This window comes from Rhinolophus sinicus, chromosome 12, assembly GCF_057876585.1.
Source record: "Rhinolophus sinicus isolate RSI-liver-muscle chromosome 12, RSI-T2T, whole genome shotgun sequence".
Lineage (NCBI taxonomy): Eukaryota > Metazoa > Chordata > Mammalia > Chiroptera > Rhinolophidae > Rhinolophus > Rhinolophus sinicus.
In genome coordinates this window covers 51,371,134-51,392,733 of record NC_142512.1, presented here as the reverse complement: position 1 = coordinate 51,392,733, position 21,600 = coordinate 51,371,134, and the positions used below count along the sequence as shown (strand labels likewise).

Below are 21,600 nucleotides of genomic sequence, written 5' to 3'. Positions count from 1 at the left end.
GGAAAAGACACAGTCAACCACCCCCGTTCTCCACCTGTGCTAAGTGGCCCTTAGCACAGAGCTACTTAGACAATGCAAAGCAGGATGATTTGAACGTGGGGGCCCCTTGACACTGCTCTGGCAGGATGCTTTCGAGCAAACCCGCTGTGTGTAAGGTCAAGTGTTAACCACTGAGTGTGATACCAAAACTAGGAAGGAGAAACAGGCAGCTGAAGAATTAGGAATTAACCAATGGGACGGGAGGTTCTGTGCCCATGTGGGACCCTCAAACACTGGGACCTGATAGTGGGGGAAGGCTCAGGTGGAGTTCTGCCAGGGCTGCTGTGAATGGACAAAAACCAGAACCACGTGGTGTATTTTCATAAAGCAAAATTAATTTACTATTAGGTTGGTATGAAAGTAATTGCAGTTTAAAAGGTTAAAAATAATTGCAAAACCTGCAATTACTTTGGTACCAACCTAATACATAAAGCTCTCCATTCCTTTTACTCTTTTGGTGTTAAAAATGTCCTTTTAAAAGAGTCGAAATCTGCATGACTGATTTTTTTGTTCTTGTTGCTTCGTATCCTTGTTGGGCAGATTAAAGTAAGCCACACTGACCTGCTCCTAGATACGCGTATGGATCTAGATCTAAATCTAGGTTTTAGAGGAGCAGGCAATTGTGCTGGTCTGTGGACTTGCAATGTGTGCTATACCACTCACATGGTTCTCAAGGTGGAAATGGTGTCGTGTCACATTTGTCCCCAAAGCCTCCACCATAGTGTTGGGCATTAGTAGTTGTTGGTGTCTGTTTCTGACCTTGGTGGAAGAGCGGCCAAAACTCTCCCAAAGGGAGATATAGCCCAGAGCCAGGGCTAGGGGAGGGCTCCGGGAGCAGATGCCTTCCCTACCTGAGCACCTGGGCCTTGGACTCCGAGAGGAGAAATGCAGCAACACCTGAAGCCTTGCCTCAGGTAGAGAAAGAGCATCAGCTCTGACCTTGAGCCAGGTCTGCCCAGGAAGGGCATGGGTGTCTCACCACGCATCCCCACCCTACCAGGGCTGCCAACAGCAGGCACTGCAAGATGGCGAGGGAGGCCTCTTCCCAGCTTCCCTTGACCTGCCCGAGCAAGCTGGGCGAGCCCCGGGGAGACTGGTGCATCCTCCAGCCTTATGAACATTCATTAATCCCGCAAACATCTGGCCTGCGGAAACTGGAAGCCTGGTAGAGGCTGGGGAGCCAGAGTCAGCCCGGCAGGATGCTGGGGCCGGCTGGGCAGAGCACAGCAGGGTTCACACCGTCACCCAAACTAAGTGCCACCTGGTGCCCCCCCCCCCAGTAGATGCTCCCTGTGCACACCTGCCTACCCGCCTTGGTATTAATTAGCCATTATCCTTGTGGCAATTAAAGAGACCACGACACAGTTGTTCCTGCTCAGAGATGCTGCAGGCCTCCTTCCCTTCGGCCCCCTGCGATTCAGAGGGGGCGAGGGGCTGGCTGTGGGGCTCTTCCCTGCTGCCTCCAGAACATCCTGTTGTCTGCGAGGGGTGGTAGGAAGTGAGGGACTGGCAGGAACTGGGGACTGTGTGTTTCTAAGCTGTGGCAACAGCATTTTCATCTAAAGCTAAGGAGCTGATGACCCCACAGGACTACGGATATCGTGGTCTTGCTGCTCCGGTTGTTACTGTTACTACTGCTGATGCCGAGAGCCTAACACACGCGTGTTGTAGACACTCCCGTCTGAGCCGGAGGATCAGAAATCACAGTCATCACAGAAGGTCCCATTTCCTGAGGGCTTACCGACTGTCAGACACCGTGCTAAGCACTTGGCAGTCACTTCTGCTGTCATGCGATAGGAATGTTTGTCAGAATCGCCACGTGCTGCAAAATGGCGCAATAAAAACCACAGGGCTCATGGGGGAAATGAGGTGAGGGAACAGCACTCCGAAACTTCATCAGGGACCCCTAATAAAGGTAGTGCACATTGTCAGTGGTTCAGAAATGCATAGACACTACAATAAACAGGGCACTTTGCCTTGGGAAAGGCCCGGAGCTTGCTTGTGGGAGGTGGCGTGTCACTTCTTGTGACGGGTGGAAGGAGAGAGGTCTGAAAGGTCTGAAATCAGAAGGAAAGTTGTCAGACCACCTGAGGGTGGGTGAGCTCACAACACACTCAGGGAGCTGAGGATACTGGGGTGAAGGGGGGGGGGTTGTAGCTGCAGCTCGTTTCAGCTAAGTGCCGTCATCCACATTTACCTAGCGTTTCTCATGGACAAAAATCACACACGAACAAATGTGAAACTCAAGTTAAGCTCAGATGGTTCCCTAATATATCAATTGTATTGGAACACATGCAGGTTTTTTCCAAACAAGTGCTAGAGCTGAACTCCCTAAACTTGTATTTTCTATAAGGTGCCACCTTTATTGTGCCATTTTACAGATGGAGTGACCGAGGCTCAGTGAGGTCCAGCCCTTTCTTAAAGTCACAGGCTGAGTATGTGGGCAGCTAGGAATGGAGCAAAAATCAGAGGCCAAAGCGGGGTTCTTAAAGATTATAGTTCTTTGCGACTGCGGTCAGACTTGTTATCAGTCTTGGCACCAGTATACTTGGTCAGCCCTGTGTTCTCTCCCCAGTTCATGGCAAAGACCAAGCTGGCCTCCAGCCCCTTGGCCTTGACCATCTCTAGTTCACTGTCCGCCCTGTAATCAGAGCAGTCTTTGTAAAAACATAAGTCTGCTTTTTTTACACCAAGGGTTGGCAGGCAGTTTCGGGAAAGGGCGAGACAGGGACGATGTCAGGCTCTGTGAGCCATACAGTCTGTTGCAACTTTTCAGCTCTGTGGTTGTAAAGCAGCAGCGGCCAAGGTCAGTACGTCAATGAATGAACTGGCTGTGTTCCACTAAGACGTTATTTATGGACGCTGAAATTTGAATTTCATATAATTTTCACCTGTCACGAAACATGACTCTTCTTTCTGATTTTGTTCCACAATTTAAAAATATGAAAACTATTCTTAGTATGTCTTGCCGTACACCAGAGGGTGGGGCGTAGACTTGGCCAACGCCAACCTCTGTAGTCGGCCAACCTCTGTTTTCCCAACCCCTGATGGATACCCTCAACTTGTTCCTGGTGTCCTTAGGGGAAAGCCCAAACTCCTCAGCCCTGCCACAGGCCCTGAGGGGGACTGACACCAAACTCAAAGGCAGCCTGTGCCCTGGCCAGCGTCACATTCAGTGATTCCCTGTCTCGGGACTGTTTCTGTCTCTGATATCCACTCGCCATGCCTGGCATCCTGATTCACCCTCACCTTCCCCTTGCTTCCTACCTTGGACAGCACCTCCTCCCTGAAAGTCTCTCCTGCCTTCTGCTCCCCCAGCCTCCATCAGCCCTCCCCCAGGACGCTCAGTCACACATCAGCCCCTAGTCTGTCACCCCAAGGCATGGATGGACCCCCCAGATGCCCCAGGGCCTCACTTCCCTCACATAAGCAGGCCCTCTGGCATGGGAGACTCCAGTCTGCAGTGGAGGGCTCCTCATCAGCCTTCCCTCCACCCCTGCAGGTCTAGTTAGGAAGCTGCTCTCTGGCCACTGGGGCTGAGAGGCCGTCAAGGCAGCCTCTCCCCTGGACACCTGGCAGACTGGGGAGAGCCTGGAGACAGCAAATCCATTAGGTTACTCCCCTCGTCCTCCCACCATGATAAAGTCGCAAAGCATAGGCAGCTTGGTTCCTTGGGGCCCAATTCTCATGCAGACTCTTTATCAGCCTGTTTTAATTTGCTTTCTTTCTGATCCACCTCAGCATGAAAAGGATCCTAAGGCATTTCAGGAAGGTGCCAGGAGACAGGACAAAGGAACCTCCTTTCTTCCCCCCAGAGGGACAGGAAGCAGGGAGCAATGGGGAAAGTTCCAGAACATTGTTAAAGCAGAATGAGAGGCGACACTTTTGCTTTTCAGTTCTTCCTTTTCCTTTCCTTTTTTTTTTTTTTTTTTTTTTTAATAAGCACACAATCCCCTCACCCCCTGACTCAAGGCTCAGGATTTCTCCTTTCTCAGTCACTTTTTTTAAAAATCCAAGCTGAAATCCCTTCAAGTTTTAACTCCTTGCACCCTGGACAAATTTTGCCTTCTCTATGTCTTCATTTCTCTCTGCTCCCAGTAATAAAATGTTATGTCCCATGTCCCTTTTCCCTTTGCAAAATGACCTGTAGAGCTCATTACTCTCATCCCAGAGGGGGACTCTTGGGTCCAGACAAGGTCTGGGCAGCTCCCTGGAGGCATCTCCCTCGGGGGTGTAAGACCTGTCCACTGAGCAGACTGAGGGCCCCAGGACAGGTCAGGGGACAGGTGTAGGGCCAGGACACATTTGGGGTCAGATGGGCCTGAAATCAAATCTCACTTTGCTCAACCTTCCTGAGCCCAGGTCCCCTGGCTGTAAAATGGGTAAGAGTCCCTTCCCTCCGCAGAACATGTGGGGGTGAACCAGATAGTGTATGTCAAGTGTTTGCTCAGAACCCATGGCTGGTTCTCAGACAGAGGGTCCCAGCAGTGACAGGCCCACCCGCCCATGCTGAGTGGCCATCTCAGGCCCCTCAGCCTTCTCCCAGGCCCACCTCCCCCCCACCTGCCTTTTCACCCAGCGTCTGTGGGGACCACTCTGCTGATGGAAATCCTCAGTGAAGTTCTTTTCCTTGTTCGTTGAGAGCAGTTAGTTTACCCAGAAGGTTACAAGGTAGACAGACACCCTCCGCAGACCAACAAACCAGGGCCGTCAGGTGTTAGCGTCCCCCAGCTCAATCACACCTCGTGGGGAGCACAGACCCCGGGACCAACCGGAGCATTACGGGTTCTCTCAGCAGAGCAGGGACACTCAGGGCCACACCCTGGTGTCAGGGGCAGCAGGGAGGCCAGGGCAGGAAGTGGAGTTGCTTGCAGCATCCTCTCCGCTTCTGAAACGAGCCATCCATCACAAGGTGGTCACACAAGCCCACAGGCTGTGTCTTACCTGAGCAGCCACCTTCAGGCAATTCTTCATCCAGCCCAGCTCAGCCCTACTACCTGCTTCTAAAGGGTCTGCAGACAATGGGCAGCATCCATCCCCACCGCACCCCCCATCCTACTGACACCTCCTACATTGTCAAAGAGACCTTTCCAGGTCCTGGCTCCATCCCTCACCTGGAGGAAACCTGGTGGTATGTTTCCTACAGCCGCTGGAACAAATGACCACAAACTTAGTGACTTAAAACGAGGCAAGTGTTTCTTACGGTTCTAGAGGTCAGAGGTCTGAAAATCCAGGTGTCGGCAGGGCAGCGTTCCTTCTGGAGGCGGGTCCTTGCCTTTTCCAGCTTCTAGAAGCCTCCTGTATTCCTTGGTTCACGTCCCCACATCACTCCATCCTGTGCTTCTCTCTTCACATCTCCTCTCACTCTGACGCTGCTGCCTCCCTCTAGCAAGGAGGCTTGGGATCCAGGAAATGCAGGCGAGTCTCCCCATCTCAAGGTCCTTCATTGCATTACAGCTGCTAAATCCCTGTCACCACCAATATGAGTTTGCTAGAGCTGCCATCACAAAGTGCCACAAACCGGGTGGCTTAAAACAACAGACATGTATTGTCTCCCAGTTCTGGAGACCAGAAGTCCCAACTCAAGGTGTGGGCAGGGCCACGCTCTCTCTGAAGGCGCCCGGGGAAATACATTCTGTGCCTCTCCTCCAGCTTCTGATGTCATTGGTGACCCTTGGCCTTCCTTGGCTTGTGGCAGCGTCACTCCAGCCTCTGCCCCTGGCATCACGCGGCCTTCTCCCTGTGTGTCTCTGTCTGTGTCTCTTCTTCTAAAGACACCAGTCATATTGGATTAAAGCTCACCCTAATGACATCATCTTACCTTGATGACATCTGCTAAGATCCTGGATCCAAAAAAGCTCACATTCACAGGGACTGTAGGTCAGCGTGTCAACATCTTTTGGGGGGACCCAATTCAACCATCATAACCTGTAAGTTAACGTATGCACAGTTTTGGGGAAGTAGGGCGTGGACCACTTGGGGGCCATTATTTGGACTTCCACACTGGCTATGTCACTGACTCATTCATAGAATGTTCATTGAGCATGGATTGTTCTAGACGTGGTATGTGGGGAGCATGGGACAGTGTACAAGACATGGCCCCAGGGAGACATATGCAAGTACATAGGACATTCAATTAAGTTGTGACAAATGCATCAGGTCTGGCAGGAGAGATCCCTGGGGTAGCCCACAGGGGATTTGTTCTGGAAGCCTTCCTGGAGGGAATATCCTAGCAGAGAGGAATCCGACAGGCTGAGGGGCAGCATGTACAGAAGTGAGGGGAGGCGTATTTTCATTAGAAACTGCCAGAAGTGGGTAGAGCTGGAGAGTGAGGCCGACAGGGAGCTTTTACTTCCTGGACGCTGGGGTCTTCATGAGCCCCCGAGTAGCCTGTTCCCTGCGTGCTGCCGGCGCTGTGGACACCTGCGGGTGTGAGCAAGTCCTGGCTGCTCCCTGCCCCTGCGACCGGGAGGACCCAGCCACCCCTGTGTGCCCGTGAAGGGATGAAGTGAGGCAGGAAGAGATGAGTTCACAGATCTCACATCTGTGACCCAGTGTCACTGTAGCCCCCATTTTCTGTAGTCAGTCAGGGGTTCTCCTTCTGCACCCGCTGTGCCCAAGTGCCCACACCTCCCATGGTCATCAAGTCCTTTACTATCCAAATGCCCACATTCTGTGAGGAGACAAGTCCGAGACTGTCTCCCGCCTTCCTAGGACTATGGAGAACTGTGCTCACCTCCCCTGGGCCTCTCGGGCCTCCCTCAACCCTGCCACCTCCCGTCAGAGGGCGACCCTCCCAGGAGCACAGCATCTCCCCTCTCTTCCCCAAAGCACCATTAGCAGAAGCCGGCTGTGCATAGAACAGACTCACGGAAGAGGTGGGAGGGGAATTACAGCACAGGCTGGAAACCACTTAAAAGAGAACAGAAATCTCTGTTCCTGAATGGCCCTGCCTGTCCTCACCACAGGGAGTGTCCTCCTGCCATCATCCTCCCAGGGCCGGGCTCCATCTACTTCCTGCGGGAGCCCCCCCCCCCCACCATGAGTTCAGGATTCCTAGGGCTGCTGCGTTCCAGTGGTTGTCACACAGAACAGTTAAGCTCTGTCCCTGACCCCTCTCAACCCTGGTCCCCTTCCACAACCAAAGTCCCATTAAAGAGTTTTCCTGATCTGTCAGGCACTTCCTCCTGGTCTCCACTGTCACTAGACTGGCCAGCACTATGCAACAGCTTCTCTGGGACACGCCTCAGGCCCATCCTTAGGCCCTGCCCAGAAGCATCTCTGTCCCCTCGTCATTTACATTCTCTCTGTGTATAAGGGGGGACATGTACAAACCCCAGGAATGAGAGACTCCAAATTACTGGGTACATGTCCAGTTGAGGTTTGTCTTCTCTATGCACTGGGCTGTCCCAATGTACTAGGTACTTACAAGCTTTGTGACCTGGGCAAGTTACTTAATCACTCTGGGCCCATTTTCACATCTGTAAACTGAGGTTTCTATTAGCACAAACCTCCTACAGTGTCTGAGAATTAACTGACTTGATGTATGTTAAAGCCTTTAGAACAGTACATTTCTTATATTACTGATAATTATCTTAATGATATAATGGTACATCATTATTACTATTATTTATTACCTGGTACATATACTTTCCCCTTTAAATCACCCTGCACAGAATTTTACCTTTTGTTCCTGAAGAATCTTGGCAAAAGCAAACCTACAATACGGAGCCTATTTCTAGCCTGCCACCACCCCAGGGGCCAGTCCTTGGACCCCACGGCCATGTGCCTGCTGCAGGCGGGGGCACAGTGTGTGTGCCCGTGGGTTTCTGAGGACACACCCACACTTGAGCACGCACTTGCCTGGACCTGCTGCCTCTCCTGTTACCCAAAAGGCCATGGGAAGAGGGAAGGAAGCCTGGGTCCCCGGAGCTCAACTGCCTGCCACTGTCCCCACAGCCTGTGTCGGCCTCCGCCATCTACAGTGACACCTGAGGGCAGTGAGCAGAGGGCCCCCGCTGGCCCCCCAGTGGATGTGGAGGCCCAGCTGCCTACCCTCCTTGAGCACAGTTCACTTGAGAAGAGGCCGGGCAGGGGGTGTCAGATTGCCTGGGGGATGGAGCCTGTGGAAGGGGCACAGGAGGGGGAGTCTATTTCCCCAAACTTCAGTGCTACGCTCTCCGTCCCCTCCCAGCCTCCTTCCCCCACACAGGGTCCTTGGGAAAGAAAGCCCTAGGACCAAGGGGTCAGTGGTAAGAAATCTTTGTCCTTGAGGACCACCTAGAACCTAGAAAATGTGGTTTGCATGGGAGCGTATGTGTGTCTGTGAAGGGACATCTGTCTCTCTTGAGTGCATCTAAATGAGGCAGCCCAGAGTGCCAGCATGTGTGTGGCCTCCGTGTGAGAGCGGATGTGACTGGAACTGAGCAGAGTGGACTTGAGTAGGCCCTGGGTGACCTCGGGATGGGAGTGACCGTGGACATGTTCACCCTAGGAGTGGGGCCTTTGTGCATGAATGTGTGTGCAGGGCTGTGTGCATACATGTATGCATGAGTGTGCAGGTGTAGATGGTGTGAGTGTGTGTACATGTGTGTACACAATTGTGTGTGCATGAGCGTGCAGGCATGCAAGTGGGTGAGTGTGCACAGTGTGTGTGGGTGTGTGTGCATATGTGTATGTGCATGCACACGGGTGGGTGTGCACCAGTGTGCATGTGTGTACACAGGTGTACATGTGTGTACACAGGTGTACACGTGCATACACACACCCTTCCTCCTTGTGAGCATCTGTGTGCATCTCCAGGCGTCTGATTTATTAACGAGGACAATACAAGGAGAGTGTGCCTATTATTTCTGGTGTCCGCATCAGCTCCTGACAGCTTCGTGGAATTGAAATATCTTATTTAATGCGACTAAGAATCATTTTAAATATCAACTGTGACACTCAAGGACTCGAACCAAAAAGGGCATTGTGAGTGTCCCCGTGCTGGAGAAGATGCCACATTTGTTAGGCAGTTATTTTCTCCCCTGCCCATCTCGTGTCTCTAAAAATCCAATTATCTGTCCTGGCTGTTCCCTGCATTGTCGTCGTGTGCCCTCCACCCCGAGCCTATCTCTGCATCTCGGAACTGAGTAGACCGAGCCCGCGGGCCCTGTGGGTTAAATCAGGACACCCCGTGATGGGGCAGAGAACAGATTCTTGGTGTATCTTCCTGTCTTCCCACCCTGGCCCTGAGCCCGAGCCCCACGGCCCTCTCTCCGACCATCTCACTGGGAGAAAGCAAAGCTTCCACCATCCAAGAGATTCCTCTCTCCTCCGCAGCTGTCAGAAAGCCTGGGGAAGCTCTAAGTGCGGTTATGGAAAGGTTTCCAGGATATCTTGTCACATGCACAAAGGAAAGAGCAGAACGGCAGGTAGAGGAGGTCCTGTCTCCTGCTCAAAAGGGGAGGGATTATGAATTTATGTTAAGAAATTTTGAGAAGAGACTCAGGCAACTAATAACGGTTTCCTCCCTGTGTGTGTCGGGAGCCGGGAATGACCTGGCAGCTGGTTAGAGACATTTACTGTGCACCTTTACTTTTATCCTTTGAACTTTGGGTCCTGTGACTATGTTTCCTATAGTAAGTCAACAAATCTGCGGTCCTAGAGGTGGGTGAATCCAGGGGTTCCCCAGCCCCTGGGGCCACGCCCCGGCGACTGTTCCTCATTGAGTGAAGAAAGAGGCTGCAGGTCAAGCAGGATGTGGCCCTCTTAGCCTCCATCACTGCTCCTCATCCCCGGCGAGGCAGGCTCAGGCCCCTCTGCCTTGAGTACACAGGTGGAGGTGACTGGGAGGTTGGAAGGTGAGGCTGGTGAAGAGAGGTTCATTGGGGTCAAGAGAGGGGCAGCCTTTGAAAAGGAGCTCTCATTCCCTTGCTGTCCCCAGTGTCCCTGAAGAGCTATGACAGGAGGACACAGTACTCCACGGGCAGCTGAGGGCCAGGGGCATAGCAGATCCCTCGGTGGTGTCTGGGACAGTTAGAGTTCATGTCCACAGAGAAGCCAAGGAATTTGCCAGGCAAAGGAACCTGACGGGCATTTGGGCAGCACCTGCCGTGGACCAGGCACTTCTATCCAGAGCTTCTTGTGATGCTCACATCAAAGACAGCCATGACTGCCCCCATTTTACAGATGGGCAAACCGAGGCTTGCAAAGTTCCATAACTTGCCCAGGCCACACACCTAAGAAATGTCAGAAGCGGAAGCCAAGCCTAAATTTCCCTGAGTCAGAAGCCTCGGGGCTTTCTCCAACGCCATGCTCCCTTGTGGTTGCATCGGGAGTGAGCCCTGCTACACAGGACATTATAGCCACCTCCCTGCTCCCAGAGGAGTCCTGGACAGGGCTGGGCCCATCCAGGTCCCTGCCAGGCCCACAGCCACAGGTGGGCAGACAGAGCTGTAGGCTGAGTGTGTCCTGAGGGCCCAGGAGGGAGCACCACAGGGATAATTCCTGCTGTCAGACATTGTCAAGGATGCTTACAGCAAACTGAGCTGCTGGCCTCTTCCACCCGCCTGCCAGGCAGGGGGACAGCTGCACTTCTCGTGGCGTGAAGGGGCTTTCCCTGGCAGGAAAGCCAGTGGTGGAACTGTTACTTTAAATAATGTTGCCTACAAGCCAGAAATAGGTCTCTCAGGCACAGTGCACCAGAGGCAGCCCAGGGAGAGGAGGCAGGAGGAGCCAGACGGGGGCTGCATCCCGCTCTGCCAGGCTAAGGAGCACCTGCCTTCAACTGCAGGGGAGGAGAACCAAGGGGAGGCCCTGAGCCAGCCAGCCCCAGGGGAGGGGCAGGCCTGCAGCCTGTGGCCTTCCTCAGAGCCCCAGGTGGGCCTTGGGGGTTCCTGGCTGAAGCAAAGAGCCTTATGCAGAAATCTAGTATTATTAAAGTTTAAAATTCACCACAAATCACTGATATCAGCAAACAAACCCTAACCCAGTAAGTCCCTGGTGTCTTTTTTATAATGTATACTTAAATTGTATGCTCAAAGTTCCATTTTTTTAACTTTATTTTTAAAATAAAAGCGATATATGTACCTGATAAAGAAAATTCTGATGGCACAGAAAGGCATAAAATCAAAAAGTAGACATTTCCCTCCCTCCCCACCCCCGATACCTCTCCCGAAAGCGAGATAATATGTTCTGGAGGATCCATCTTGGAAAAATTATATGTACTTGCCAGAGTGTCTGTGATTATAGGTGTGCAAATATGTATACTGGTTCAATTTCCCCTCAGGGTATCATACCGTTTACACTATTCCTGGACTTTTATTTTTTTTGGTCCACGAACTCAATTATTGTTTAGCTTCCTATTGCCTGGTGTTTTTATTTTCAGATTCGTCCCTCTTCCCCAGCGTCCTTTCCATGTTTTGTGCATCTTGGAGGCCATTCAATCTCATCCCATACAGGTTCCTCGTTCAGTCTGCAGCGACGGCCTCATCAAATGAGCCAATCCCATTTTTGACGGTCGTGTAGGCTGTTTCCAGTTTTGTTTATCTCTGCCATTACAAGCAATGCTGTGGAGAACATCCTTGTACTTTTTTTTTTGCCACAGTTTTGCAAGTATGTCTAAAAGGCCAGCTCCCAAGAGTGCAACCTGTAGGTCAAAAGGTTTGCATATTCTTATTTTGACAGATTTTTTTCCCCAAAGGCTAGACCAATTTACATTTCCACCAGCCCATCTGAGGGTAGGACTCCTCTCCCCCTCGCTCTTGCCAACACTGGGTGTGATCGCGTGTGAAAATCTTCGGCAATCTGATATGTCAGCATGGTTTTGATTGGGCTTTATTTCATTGTGACAGACACTGAGCATCTTTTTTGTGAGTTTGTTGGCCATGTCTGTCCATTTTCCTCTTGCTGGCGCTTTTAAATAATGTCTGGTTCCATTTCCAAAAATAGATGGCTTTTCTAGCCAGTCTCTCTCTCCAGCTTCCCTCGCAGGTCACGACATCGCTTTCGAGGCCCAAATAGTTTCCCCAAAGCTGTCTACCCTCCCCACGGGAGACATGGGGCAGAGGCCAGGAAGAGCCTGTGATGGGCTTGAGGACGGTGGGAGGAGAACGGGAAATTTGCCAGAGCTGGGGTGCCCGCTATCTCCCCATCATCACACTGTGCACAGTAATGCCAGACAGATAAGAGCCGCAGCCGGTGGCAGAGATAAGAGGCTTGGGCAGCCAGAACGTTCTGGATGATGCTGCAGAGCCAGAGGCAGCTTGTCACATGCTCACCTGTGAGGTGGGGCTTGTGTAGTCCCAGCATGGAAGGTGGGCCCTTTGAGTTATGATAACAGTGTTGAGCTGGTTAGCAGCTGGGCTTGGACGCAGAAAGGCTGTGTGGGACCCTGGCCCTGCCTCCTACTACTTGTGACACCACAGGTCAATGACGACATATTTCTGAACCTCGATTTCCCCACCTCGAAAATGGGGGTGCTAATAAAAGTATTCCCTCCATAGGATTAGTGGAGATTAAATGAAAGGCTCTCAAAATGCAGACCCACAACAGTTGGTACCTGCCCCCCTAAAATGAGAAAAGTGAAGCTAATGTAGTGGGCTTTGCAAAAATTTGTTGAAAAGGCTTTTATGCTGAGGTTACGTTTCTTTTTTGTGTGATCTCAGAAATGTCCTTTATAAATAAAATGCTGACCATTCCTATTTATTTTTGTCTTCCTACCTGGCACTTTTTAATATTATCTGTGTGTGTGTGTGTGTGTGTGTGTGTGTGTCTGTGTGTCTGTGTGTGTGTGTGTCTGTGTATGTGTGTGTTTTGTTCCTTGATTGTTTTTCCGTTTGCTTTTTGGGTGGCTGGTTTTAATGATCTTACGTGGCAAAGTAAAAGGTTGACAATCTTATGTCAACCCCCAATGTTTTAAGTGTTACTGGTCCATGCTAGCCAACCATCTGGGAAGTGCTGTGTGAAATGAAGCCATGTATGAAAAGTACTTAATACAATGTCATCACTGTGAGATGATGACGATGGTGATGGTGATGGTGATGGTGATGGTGATGGTGATGGTGATGGTGATGGTGATGGTGGGCCCTGGCCAGAACTCATGTCAAAGAAAACTTGGCAACTCCTGGGAGTTAGGTTGTCTGTCCCAGGGTTAGCATAGCCCAGGAGCAGGTGGCAATGAGCTTGTCCACTGAATCAGCTGGGCAAACCCTAGGACACCCAATGACTGGGGAGATACCCTCGGCACAAACCCCTTGCTTCACTGAGGTCTGTGTTGGGCTGTTCATTCCCCAGGGATAGGAAAGATGCTGCCAGAGAGCATGCCAGGGGAACTAGTCCCTCCATACCAGAGGGTACCACCTGCCTATGTCTCGCTGCCAAAAGCTCCTGGCACGGACCCAGCCTGGCGTCCTCCCTGCCTCTCAGCCAGATGAGCTCACCACACTCCTGCTCTTGCCCAACACCAGACACTGATACTATCTGGGCCAGTCATGTGCTCCTGGAGTGGGCTCCCAAGGGACCCCTCAGGGGTGTGCATTCTGGCCCCAGGGCCCCCACGTATGGAAAGGCAACGTGTCCTGCTCAGAAGGCTCTGCCTTTTCCCTCCACAGAGCTGCCATGGAGCTGTCTATAACTTTCATGATGGAACCATGCAAAGCATTTGGGGAGCATGTAAATTTCCCTGTCTCTGTCACCTCCACCCATTTCAGTGACTATCACAGCACAGTCCCATGCCTGGCCGAAATAAAATGCCCCACCTTTGTCAGTCATACAAATCACAGGCAGGGGAGGACAGCAGCCTCCGACGGCCCCAACACAGCCCTGGGAGGCCTGGTCACAGGCAGGGTCCAGGGCTCAGCACAGTACCTCCCGTCCGTGGGAAAGTGCAGGCTACTTCCTGGGCACCTCAGCAAAAGCCTCCTTGCCTTTGGGAGGGACTCTCCTGTTGATAAGGACCTTTCTGTGACCCCGTGACATGGCCAGAGAGTCAAGAGCTCCCAGGTGCTCTTCACTCCGGAAAAGGGTGACATGGCGACCTCTGCCCTTTGACCCCTGTCTGACCTGTGCTTCCCTGCAGCTGCCTGACTTGTTCACTGGCTGTTTCATCTGCCCCCAGGTACATGATCACCAGCCTGGACCGCACCCACGCTGGCTTCTACCGCTGCATCGTGCGTAACCGGATGGGCGCTCTGCTGCAGCGGCAAACCGAGGTCCAGGTGGCCTGTGAGTACACGGGTGACTGTGGGCAGGGTGGGCGAAGCCAGAGAGCGTCTGCAGGTCCTTACCCAGCAGCCATGCTCCTTCTGGGCTCACTGGGTGCTGTCCATGGCCCTTCCCGCTTATCTGGGCCAGGGACCCCCTTCTGCAGTTAATGGAACCAAGGCCGAGAGGTGGCAGCAGCTCTCAGGGTTCCACAGCTGATAAGTGACACACACACATCTGCTGGCTCTGAGGTGAACACTCTTGAAATGTGACTAGCTGCTTTGTTTTTCGAAAGGAAGCTCCATCATCTGCTTTGAGGGCCTCCTCAGGGGTTGGCCTCACACTTGGGGGCGGGGTGGTTCCTAACGGCCAACCTGAACCTTTCTAGCTATGACACTCTTCTTGGTCGACTTTCCAGGGGCCCCCATGACCTTAATTTTTCCATCCTCCAACTCGCTCAGCCCTGGAGCACTAACAGTGTGGGGGTCCCACGTAACTCTAAGAGGGAGAGAGGAGATGACAAGTCAGGGTTCCTGGAAGGGCCAGGTGGGCAGAGGGTAAAATGGGAGGCCCTCGCTGAGCCTTTGAGGGTAACAGCCTTCTCCCCAGTGCCACCAATCACCAGAAGCGCTACCTCATATGGAAGAGGGACGGCAGCTTCAGAAGAACCCAAGGGCATCTCACGGCCCAGGGCTCCAGAGCACCAGTCATCGCGCGCCCCTGTGACTCAGTTTCCCCCCTGCCCCATCTTAAATAGCTGCTCTGTGCTAGAAATGAGCCTCATATGGGCTGTTTCATTTTGGGTGTTCCAGGGGGAGAGGTCCACGATTGCGCAATGAGACATGAGCATGTGGAAAAAGCCCTAGTGAGCTCTGAAAATTTTTTAAAAGGACAACCACTCATCCAGAGCCCCCAGGGGCTTCCCTCTGACTTAGCGCAGGAGAAAGCTTTCTACTTGGAGAGAAATAGAAAGAGAAATCTAATAAGAAACCTCGAGTGAGCCAAAGAGTGTTTATAATAATTATGGAAAACAGCTGTAATCAGAAGTGCAGGACGGCTTGTCCCCATAAATCAGCGCTAAAGGCGACTTGACTTACTCCGAGGAGCAGAAAAGCCCTGAATTAAAATGATGGATCAGGGCTGCTGTCTGGGCTGGAAGACTCCTGTGGAGTTTCATTTAACCAGTGCCCAGAGTGCAGCGGGGCACGGGCAGCCGTGGGGCAGCCCCCAGAGACACTGCGTGTGCATGCACGGGTGTGCAAGTGTGGGTGCACTGGCGTGGGTTCATACATGTGTGTGTGCAAATATGTGTCTGGATTGGTCTGCCTCTTTGCTCACCTGGGTGCTGGTGAGAATACGTACGTGTGTGTCTATGTGCATGTGTGTGCAGTTGGAAGTGCCATCCAGGACCCCAATCAGTCCAGACTGTTGTGGGGAGTGTCTGTTCCAAGCCCTTGGCTCGTAGGAGACAATAGGAACTTTCTGGAGTTGAGAGCCCCTGAGGTGACAGTCTTCCCTGGGCTGGCTCTGCTGATCAGAAAGAAAAGAGAAGGGAACCCAGTGTCCAAGTGGCTGAAATGCGTCTTCCTTGGCTGTGATAGGGACCCAGGAGCCCAGGACTCCGCCCCCTGACCCCCCACAATATGCACTCTCCTTCTCACGTACACATAAACCCACAATGGGGGTGCTGCCAGACGTATGCCTGGACCCTGTTCCCAGACCCACAGGTATCCTCCTGCCCCCAAGCCAAGGGATGGGTTGTGACGAGACCCAGGTGCAGAGAAACAGACACGGTGCCCTGATAACGGGCAGAGGCATTTCCCTAGAATTTCCTGCGTTCTTACAGAGAAGGGCTTAGACCTACCTGGGCTCCCAGCCTGAGAGTGGGGTGAGAAGCAGATGGCAGGGACTTAAACTGCCTGACACCGTAACCTTCTGCCCAGGTACAGACCCCCATGGCTGGGGTAATCCTGAGCTCCCCCTCCCCACACTGCAGGTTCTGTGGGTCCTGGTCACGCTAGGTGATGCTGGCAGAGATGACCGCAGGTGGTGGTGACATGCAGGGGCCTGGTCCAAACCCGTGAGGGAGCTTTGAGACTCTGCCATTGCCGAGATCCCGTGTGAGGGGAAAAGGGGTGGCAGGTACCTTACGGTGTTGGCAGGCTGTGGGGTGCCCATCACCACGACAGGCAGTTTGGCTTAATGCAGAACATGGACTTTGGTGCCAGGCAGACCACATTCGAATCCTGGCTATGCTCTGGATCTCTGAGTGACCCCAGGGAAGTGACTGACCCTCTCTGAGCCTCAGTCAGCTCAGGTTGCTCATCCATAAAATGTATCTGATAATACCTACCTCCTGGGCTTGCCCAGAGAATCCCTTGAGCTCAAACCCAGTGCCCGCAAATAATATACCTTCAATCAGTGGGAACTTGTTGCTACAATTAATGTTCTGTGTTATCATTTAAGGAAGGGAAAAATGGACTGTAGAATGCAATGGCTTCTGGCAAAGCCTGTCCTGACCAAACAGAGCAGTAAGCTGGCATTCTCTTGTGACATCCGGACCCCCAAACCCCTGCCCCTCTGCCACCTCTCACAGGGGGATTCCTGGCCTGTTCCCTCTGCCCTCTCAGAGCCACTTGTCACCCTGGGCTCCAGGCACTCTGGACATGGTCATAACCACAGTTGTCACTAGGCGGCCACCAGGCTACATGGCGCTGCTGCTGGCTATGCAAATGGGGTTCTAGGCCCCCGCAGAGACAGGAGACACCTTGAAGGAGCTGAAGGTGGGGGGTGGGGGGAGGGGAGAGGAGCCCAGGTCCCTGTGTTCCCGACCACCAGTTCCCATGGCACTGAGAACTCACCCCTCACACTGCACCCACCCACCTTGCAGGTCTTACGCCCTTTCCTCTCCATAGCAGCACAAAATGGAAACCACTATTTGCAGCCCTTTGGGCTGTAAAGCCAAAGGGTTAGGGGATCTAGGAACTCCTGCCTGACAGCTGAGGAAAATACTCATCTTGACAAGTTAATGAAGCTTTCGCTCAGCCCTGGTGGCCACAGTGGGACACACACCTCCCTGGTCCCTTCCCTTGCTCGACACAATTGTCTCATCCCAGGGGACTCTCTCTAGCTATGGAAGATGAAGAATTCGAAATCTAGCCTCACTCCCCACCCCCCAACACACCTTCCAGGGATGTTCAAGATGGGAAAACAGAGGCACAGAAAGGTCAGAGGACAATTCATGTTCTCACAGCCAGTATTTCTGTTCCACCTTCTCCTGCCTCACTACCATCAGCGGTAGGGTGTAGCCATAGACTCAGCCGTGAGCCCCAGATTCAAATCCCAGCTCACCTCTCCCTCGCTGTGTGACCTTGGGCAAGTTGCTTAACTTCTCTGTGCCTTTACTTCCTAAAAAGAATGTTAATATTAGTGCCTACCCAGTGGGGCTGTCACAAGGGTGAGTCAATCGGTGCATGAGAACCAGAAGCAGCACCCATCCTGGAGAATCCTCAGGGATGAGCAGACTCTCTGCAAGGCCCACCAGGGAAGGCATCCTGGAATAAACAAGCACACCCTTTCTCACTCTGTCTACCTGCAGAGGTACATTCCTAACCACCCCTGCTTCTGTTCAGGGCTGGAGCCAGGGGGAGAGAGTGAAGCATGGAGGATGCAAAACTTAAGGAGGCGCTCGTCTCAGGGACTCACCGCACACTGGCGAGACCTGGGGAGGGGGAGCCTCCTTAAATCTTTCCCCTCACTCACCCTTTCCCAGTCCTAGGGCTCTCCCAGCTTTGTGCCCCGCAGACCTCCTCCATCTGTCTGTCTCTCTCCAGTCAGACAGGTTCTGACGCTAGGTGGGGTATGGCTGCCTTTCCAAGTGCTCCGGTCTCTCCTTGGCAGTTTCTGCCTGCCAGGGTCCCGGGGTGCCAAGCAGCCAGTGCCCACGACTGCTGCCCTTGGGTCTCTCTCCAGGGATCAGGCCAAGAGGCCCCACCCCTGGTTCGCACCCCTTTCCCAGAGAGGCCCCAGGAATTAGGTTCTAATGAGAAATTAATAAGGCAGCTGTGCTAACAACTAATGATAATGGCAAAGTCATTACAAAAAGATTCTTTACATGTTTTTAATTACAGCAATTAAGGGGAAGTCAATAAAACATCAATGTCCTCCCCAGCTCCCTTCCTGTCCCCCATTCAGAGTCTTCTTTGTGTTTTTAAAGTCGCCATAAATTTCTGGCGTGCCCTGCGACAAGTGGGCTGAATGGCTGAGAGGGTTGGGAGAGCTTTCCAGTCGACGGTTTCCCTGAGGCCACCGGTTGTTCCCATCCGGACCCCATGGCTTCCTCTGGGCTCTCGTCACCTGGGCCACAGACCCGAGCCCTCACCTGGTTGGCATTGCCTCACACTTGGAGCCCCAGCCCCAGAACCAAGCCCACCCTGCCCCTTGGGGAGCCCGGCCTGCCTCCTATCCTACCCCCACTCCCCGTACAAAATAGGACTTGAGGGCATCAAGCCCATGGTCACGTGGGCTGGGGTTGATACCCAGAATGCCACCAAGCGGCTTGTTTTTCTTAAATCTTAACCTGAGTGTGAGTATTGCATGTAGACTATTTAGGGGCCGTGCAGTGGTTCCGGAGGACGTACTGTGTCTTTCTGGAGCACCTATTTTACCTGAATGTTTAATTTACTCGTGAAATGACGGTGGCTGTACACCCAGTGTGTGCCAAGCTCTGTTCTGGGCACTGAGGACACGAGACAAAACCAAGACATGTCCCTTGAAAGGGAAAGGAAAGTAGTGGGGACAACAAAAGTGAAAAGGAGAATATATAATAGAATATAGACTATAGAAGGCCTATGACGAAAAATAAAGTGTTATAAGGAAAAATGAAACCAGGGGAGAGGGCTAGAAGATGGGGCAGGGGACTAATTTGAAATGTGGGCTGAGGGAGGCTGTGTGAGGAGGTGATACGGAGCAGAATCTCAAAGGAAGTGAGGGGTAGGCCACACAGACAGAATAGGAAACAGCAAGTGCAAAGGCCCTGGGGTGGATGTGGGTGTCTGAGGCCAGGGTGGCTGGAGCAGAGGGACAGAAGTGAACAGTAGAAGGAGATGGTGCTGAGAAGGTGGGGTATTGGGGACAGACAGCGGCATTCTAAGGTGTGGTTGGCACTTTGGATGTTATTCAGAATGCAGTGGAAGTCATGGATGCCATCTGATTGGAGGCAGAAGCATTGTTTTCATAGTAAACAAAACCACAGATTGCCCACCAGATTGGCAAAAGGCAGAGTCTAGCAAAACCAAGCATAGGCAGAAACTGCCATCTCTGCTGCTGGGCGTGTGAATTGGTAAATTGGTGCAGAGTTGGAAAACCGTTTGGCACCATCTCAAAAAATCATCATGTGCCCACCCTGCAACCCAGCAATTCCACCTTTAGGCCCATGCTCTGGAGACTCTTAGCCGCGTGTGCTAGAAGATCCACACGAGAGGGTTCTTAGCAGGACCGTAAGACACAGAAAAAGACTGCAGCAGTGCTGTGCAAGCTCAATACATGGGTGTCCAGACAGCTGTGAAAATGACTAAACCAAGTGCAGGGACATAGAGGGAGCTAAAAAAAAAATGTTGCATAGATAAAGCAAATCATAGTAGACAAAATACAAAATAATCCTAAGTATTATTAAGGGCTTAGAACCAGACTAAATTAACCTTAAGTTGTTTAAGGATGCCCTTATATGTGGTGAAACTGAAAGAAGGAAAACAAGCAATGACATTCAGGACGGCAGTTGTCTCTGGAAAGGGAGGGGATGTGACTGGGAGGGAAGTCGAGGGGGAGGGGACAAGATTTGTTAGAGTTCTAGTCCTTAAGCTGGGTGCTGGGTGCGTGAGTGTTCATTCTATTCTTTAAACTATACATATAATTACATTCGCTCTTTTGTGTGCATGACATATTTCATGGTAGAAACTGTTTTAGAAATATATAAAAGCAATGGATATATTCTGAAGTAGAATGCATACTTTACAAGACCTTTTAAGTTATAACAAAGGCATCAGGAGTGACTGTTAGGCCACGTCCAGCTGTGTCCCAGGCCCACTCTTCTTTGCTGTGGGGGAATTGGTTGGGAAAGCTGGGTCAGTACCGTGAAGCATAACACGGCATGTGCCTCGGAGAGGACGTGGAGTAAACGTCCCCTGTTTCTACCTCCGTGTGAGTGGGCTATCCTAGGAGATCCTGGATCCCAGGCCCTGTCAGCGTGTGGCCCTCCTTTCCTCTAGCCTTTCTCCTGCACTGCGGCCTGAGTGGACACCCTCTAATAGCCCCTTGCTGCTGTTCTTCAGTGCATGCGTGGCTGTGCCCTGGGCCCATGAGCAGAGGCAGGGGGCTTCCTGAGTGGACCAGGAAGCCCATTTGACAAAGTGAAGTGGAGAGAATGGGAGGGTACTGGGGGCCTGAGAGCCACGGTGAGGTGGGGAGATGGTGGGACGGAAAGGTGGGGGAGAGCATCAACTGCAAAACTTGGACCCAGGCCAGCTGTGCCCTTCCTTCATCCCTCCATCCCACCCTACATACATGTATACAATCTTCTATGCCTCCATCCCTTCTTCCTTCCTTCCTTCCTTCCTTCCTTCCTTCCTTCCTTCCTTCCTTCCTTCCATCGATCCATTCCTCTTGTCATCCAACTGTACATACATACATACGTACATACATACGTACATACTTACATGCATGCAATCATTCATCCTCCATTCCTCCCGCCTTCCCTCCACTTATCCAGCTGTCCATTCATCCATCCAAGGATCCATCCATCCACCGAACAAACCCTTGACGCTGTCTTATTTGCATTCTCTTATTTCTGCCAACTAACTCTTCTCTCCTACCTCCCAGCCTTCACACCCTCTCTTCCCTCTGGACCATCACCTACACATATGCAAGAGCACACGGGCACACACACACTTTCTAACACCTACTCTTTATGTATGTCTCTGCTTCAAAGAAGCCTCATCCCACCTCGCAGTCTAAAGTAAGCTCCTCTGCGGCTGCCTGTTCCATCTTCCTGACAGTTGTCACAGTGTGTCACTGAATGTTTGTGGCTTGTCTTGTGTATGCCTATCTCCCTGACCAGACTAGAAGCTCCGTGAGGGCAGGGACCAGGTCTTTCTTCAGAACGACTACAGGGCCTGCCTGGCCCACAGTAGGGGCTCATAGAGAGCTGTTGCATGATGGCATTGGGTGACTTTAGAGAGAACCCACTGTGTGCGAAGCACGGGACCAGGTATCTTGTAGGGATTTGCTCATGAATACAACTGACTATAACTGCCTCTTGAAGCTTCCAGTGTAGTAGAGAGAGATAAAGAATGCACATGAAGAATTGTAATGCAGGGTATG

The 21,600-nt window shown here is 52.1% G+C and overlaps 1 protein-coding gene across 2 annotated transcripts in view; it reads left to right on the top strand.

Annotated features, from left to right (window-relative positions):
- The window catches only part of SDK2 (sidekick cell adhesion molecule 2), a 246,206-nt gene that overhangs the window by 129,816 nt on the left and 94,790 nt on the right, over positions 1–21,600 (top strand). For both annotated transcript variants that reach the window (XM_074319611.2, XM_074319612.2), the window contains exon 3: positions 14,138–14,244. In XM_074319611.2, coding sequence (XP_074175712.2) covers positions 14,138–14,244 — 107 coding nt within the window. The remainder of the gene's footprint in view (positions 1–14,137; positions 14,245–21,600) is intronic.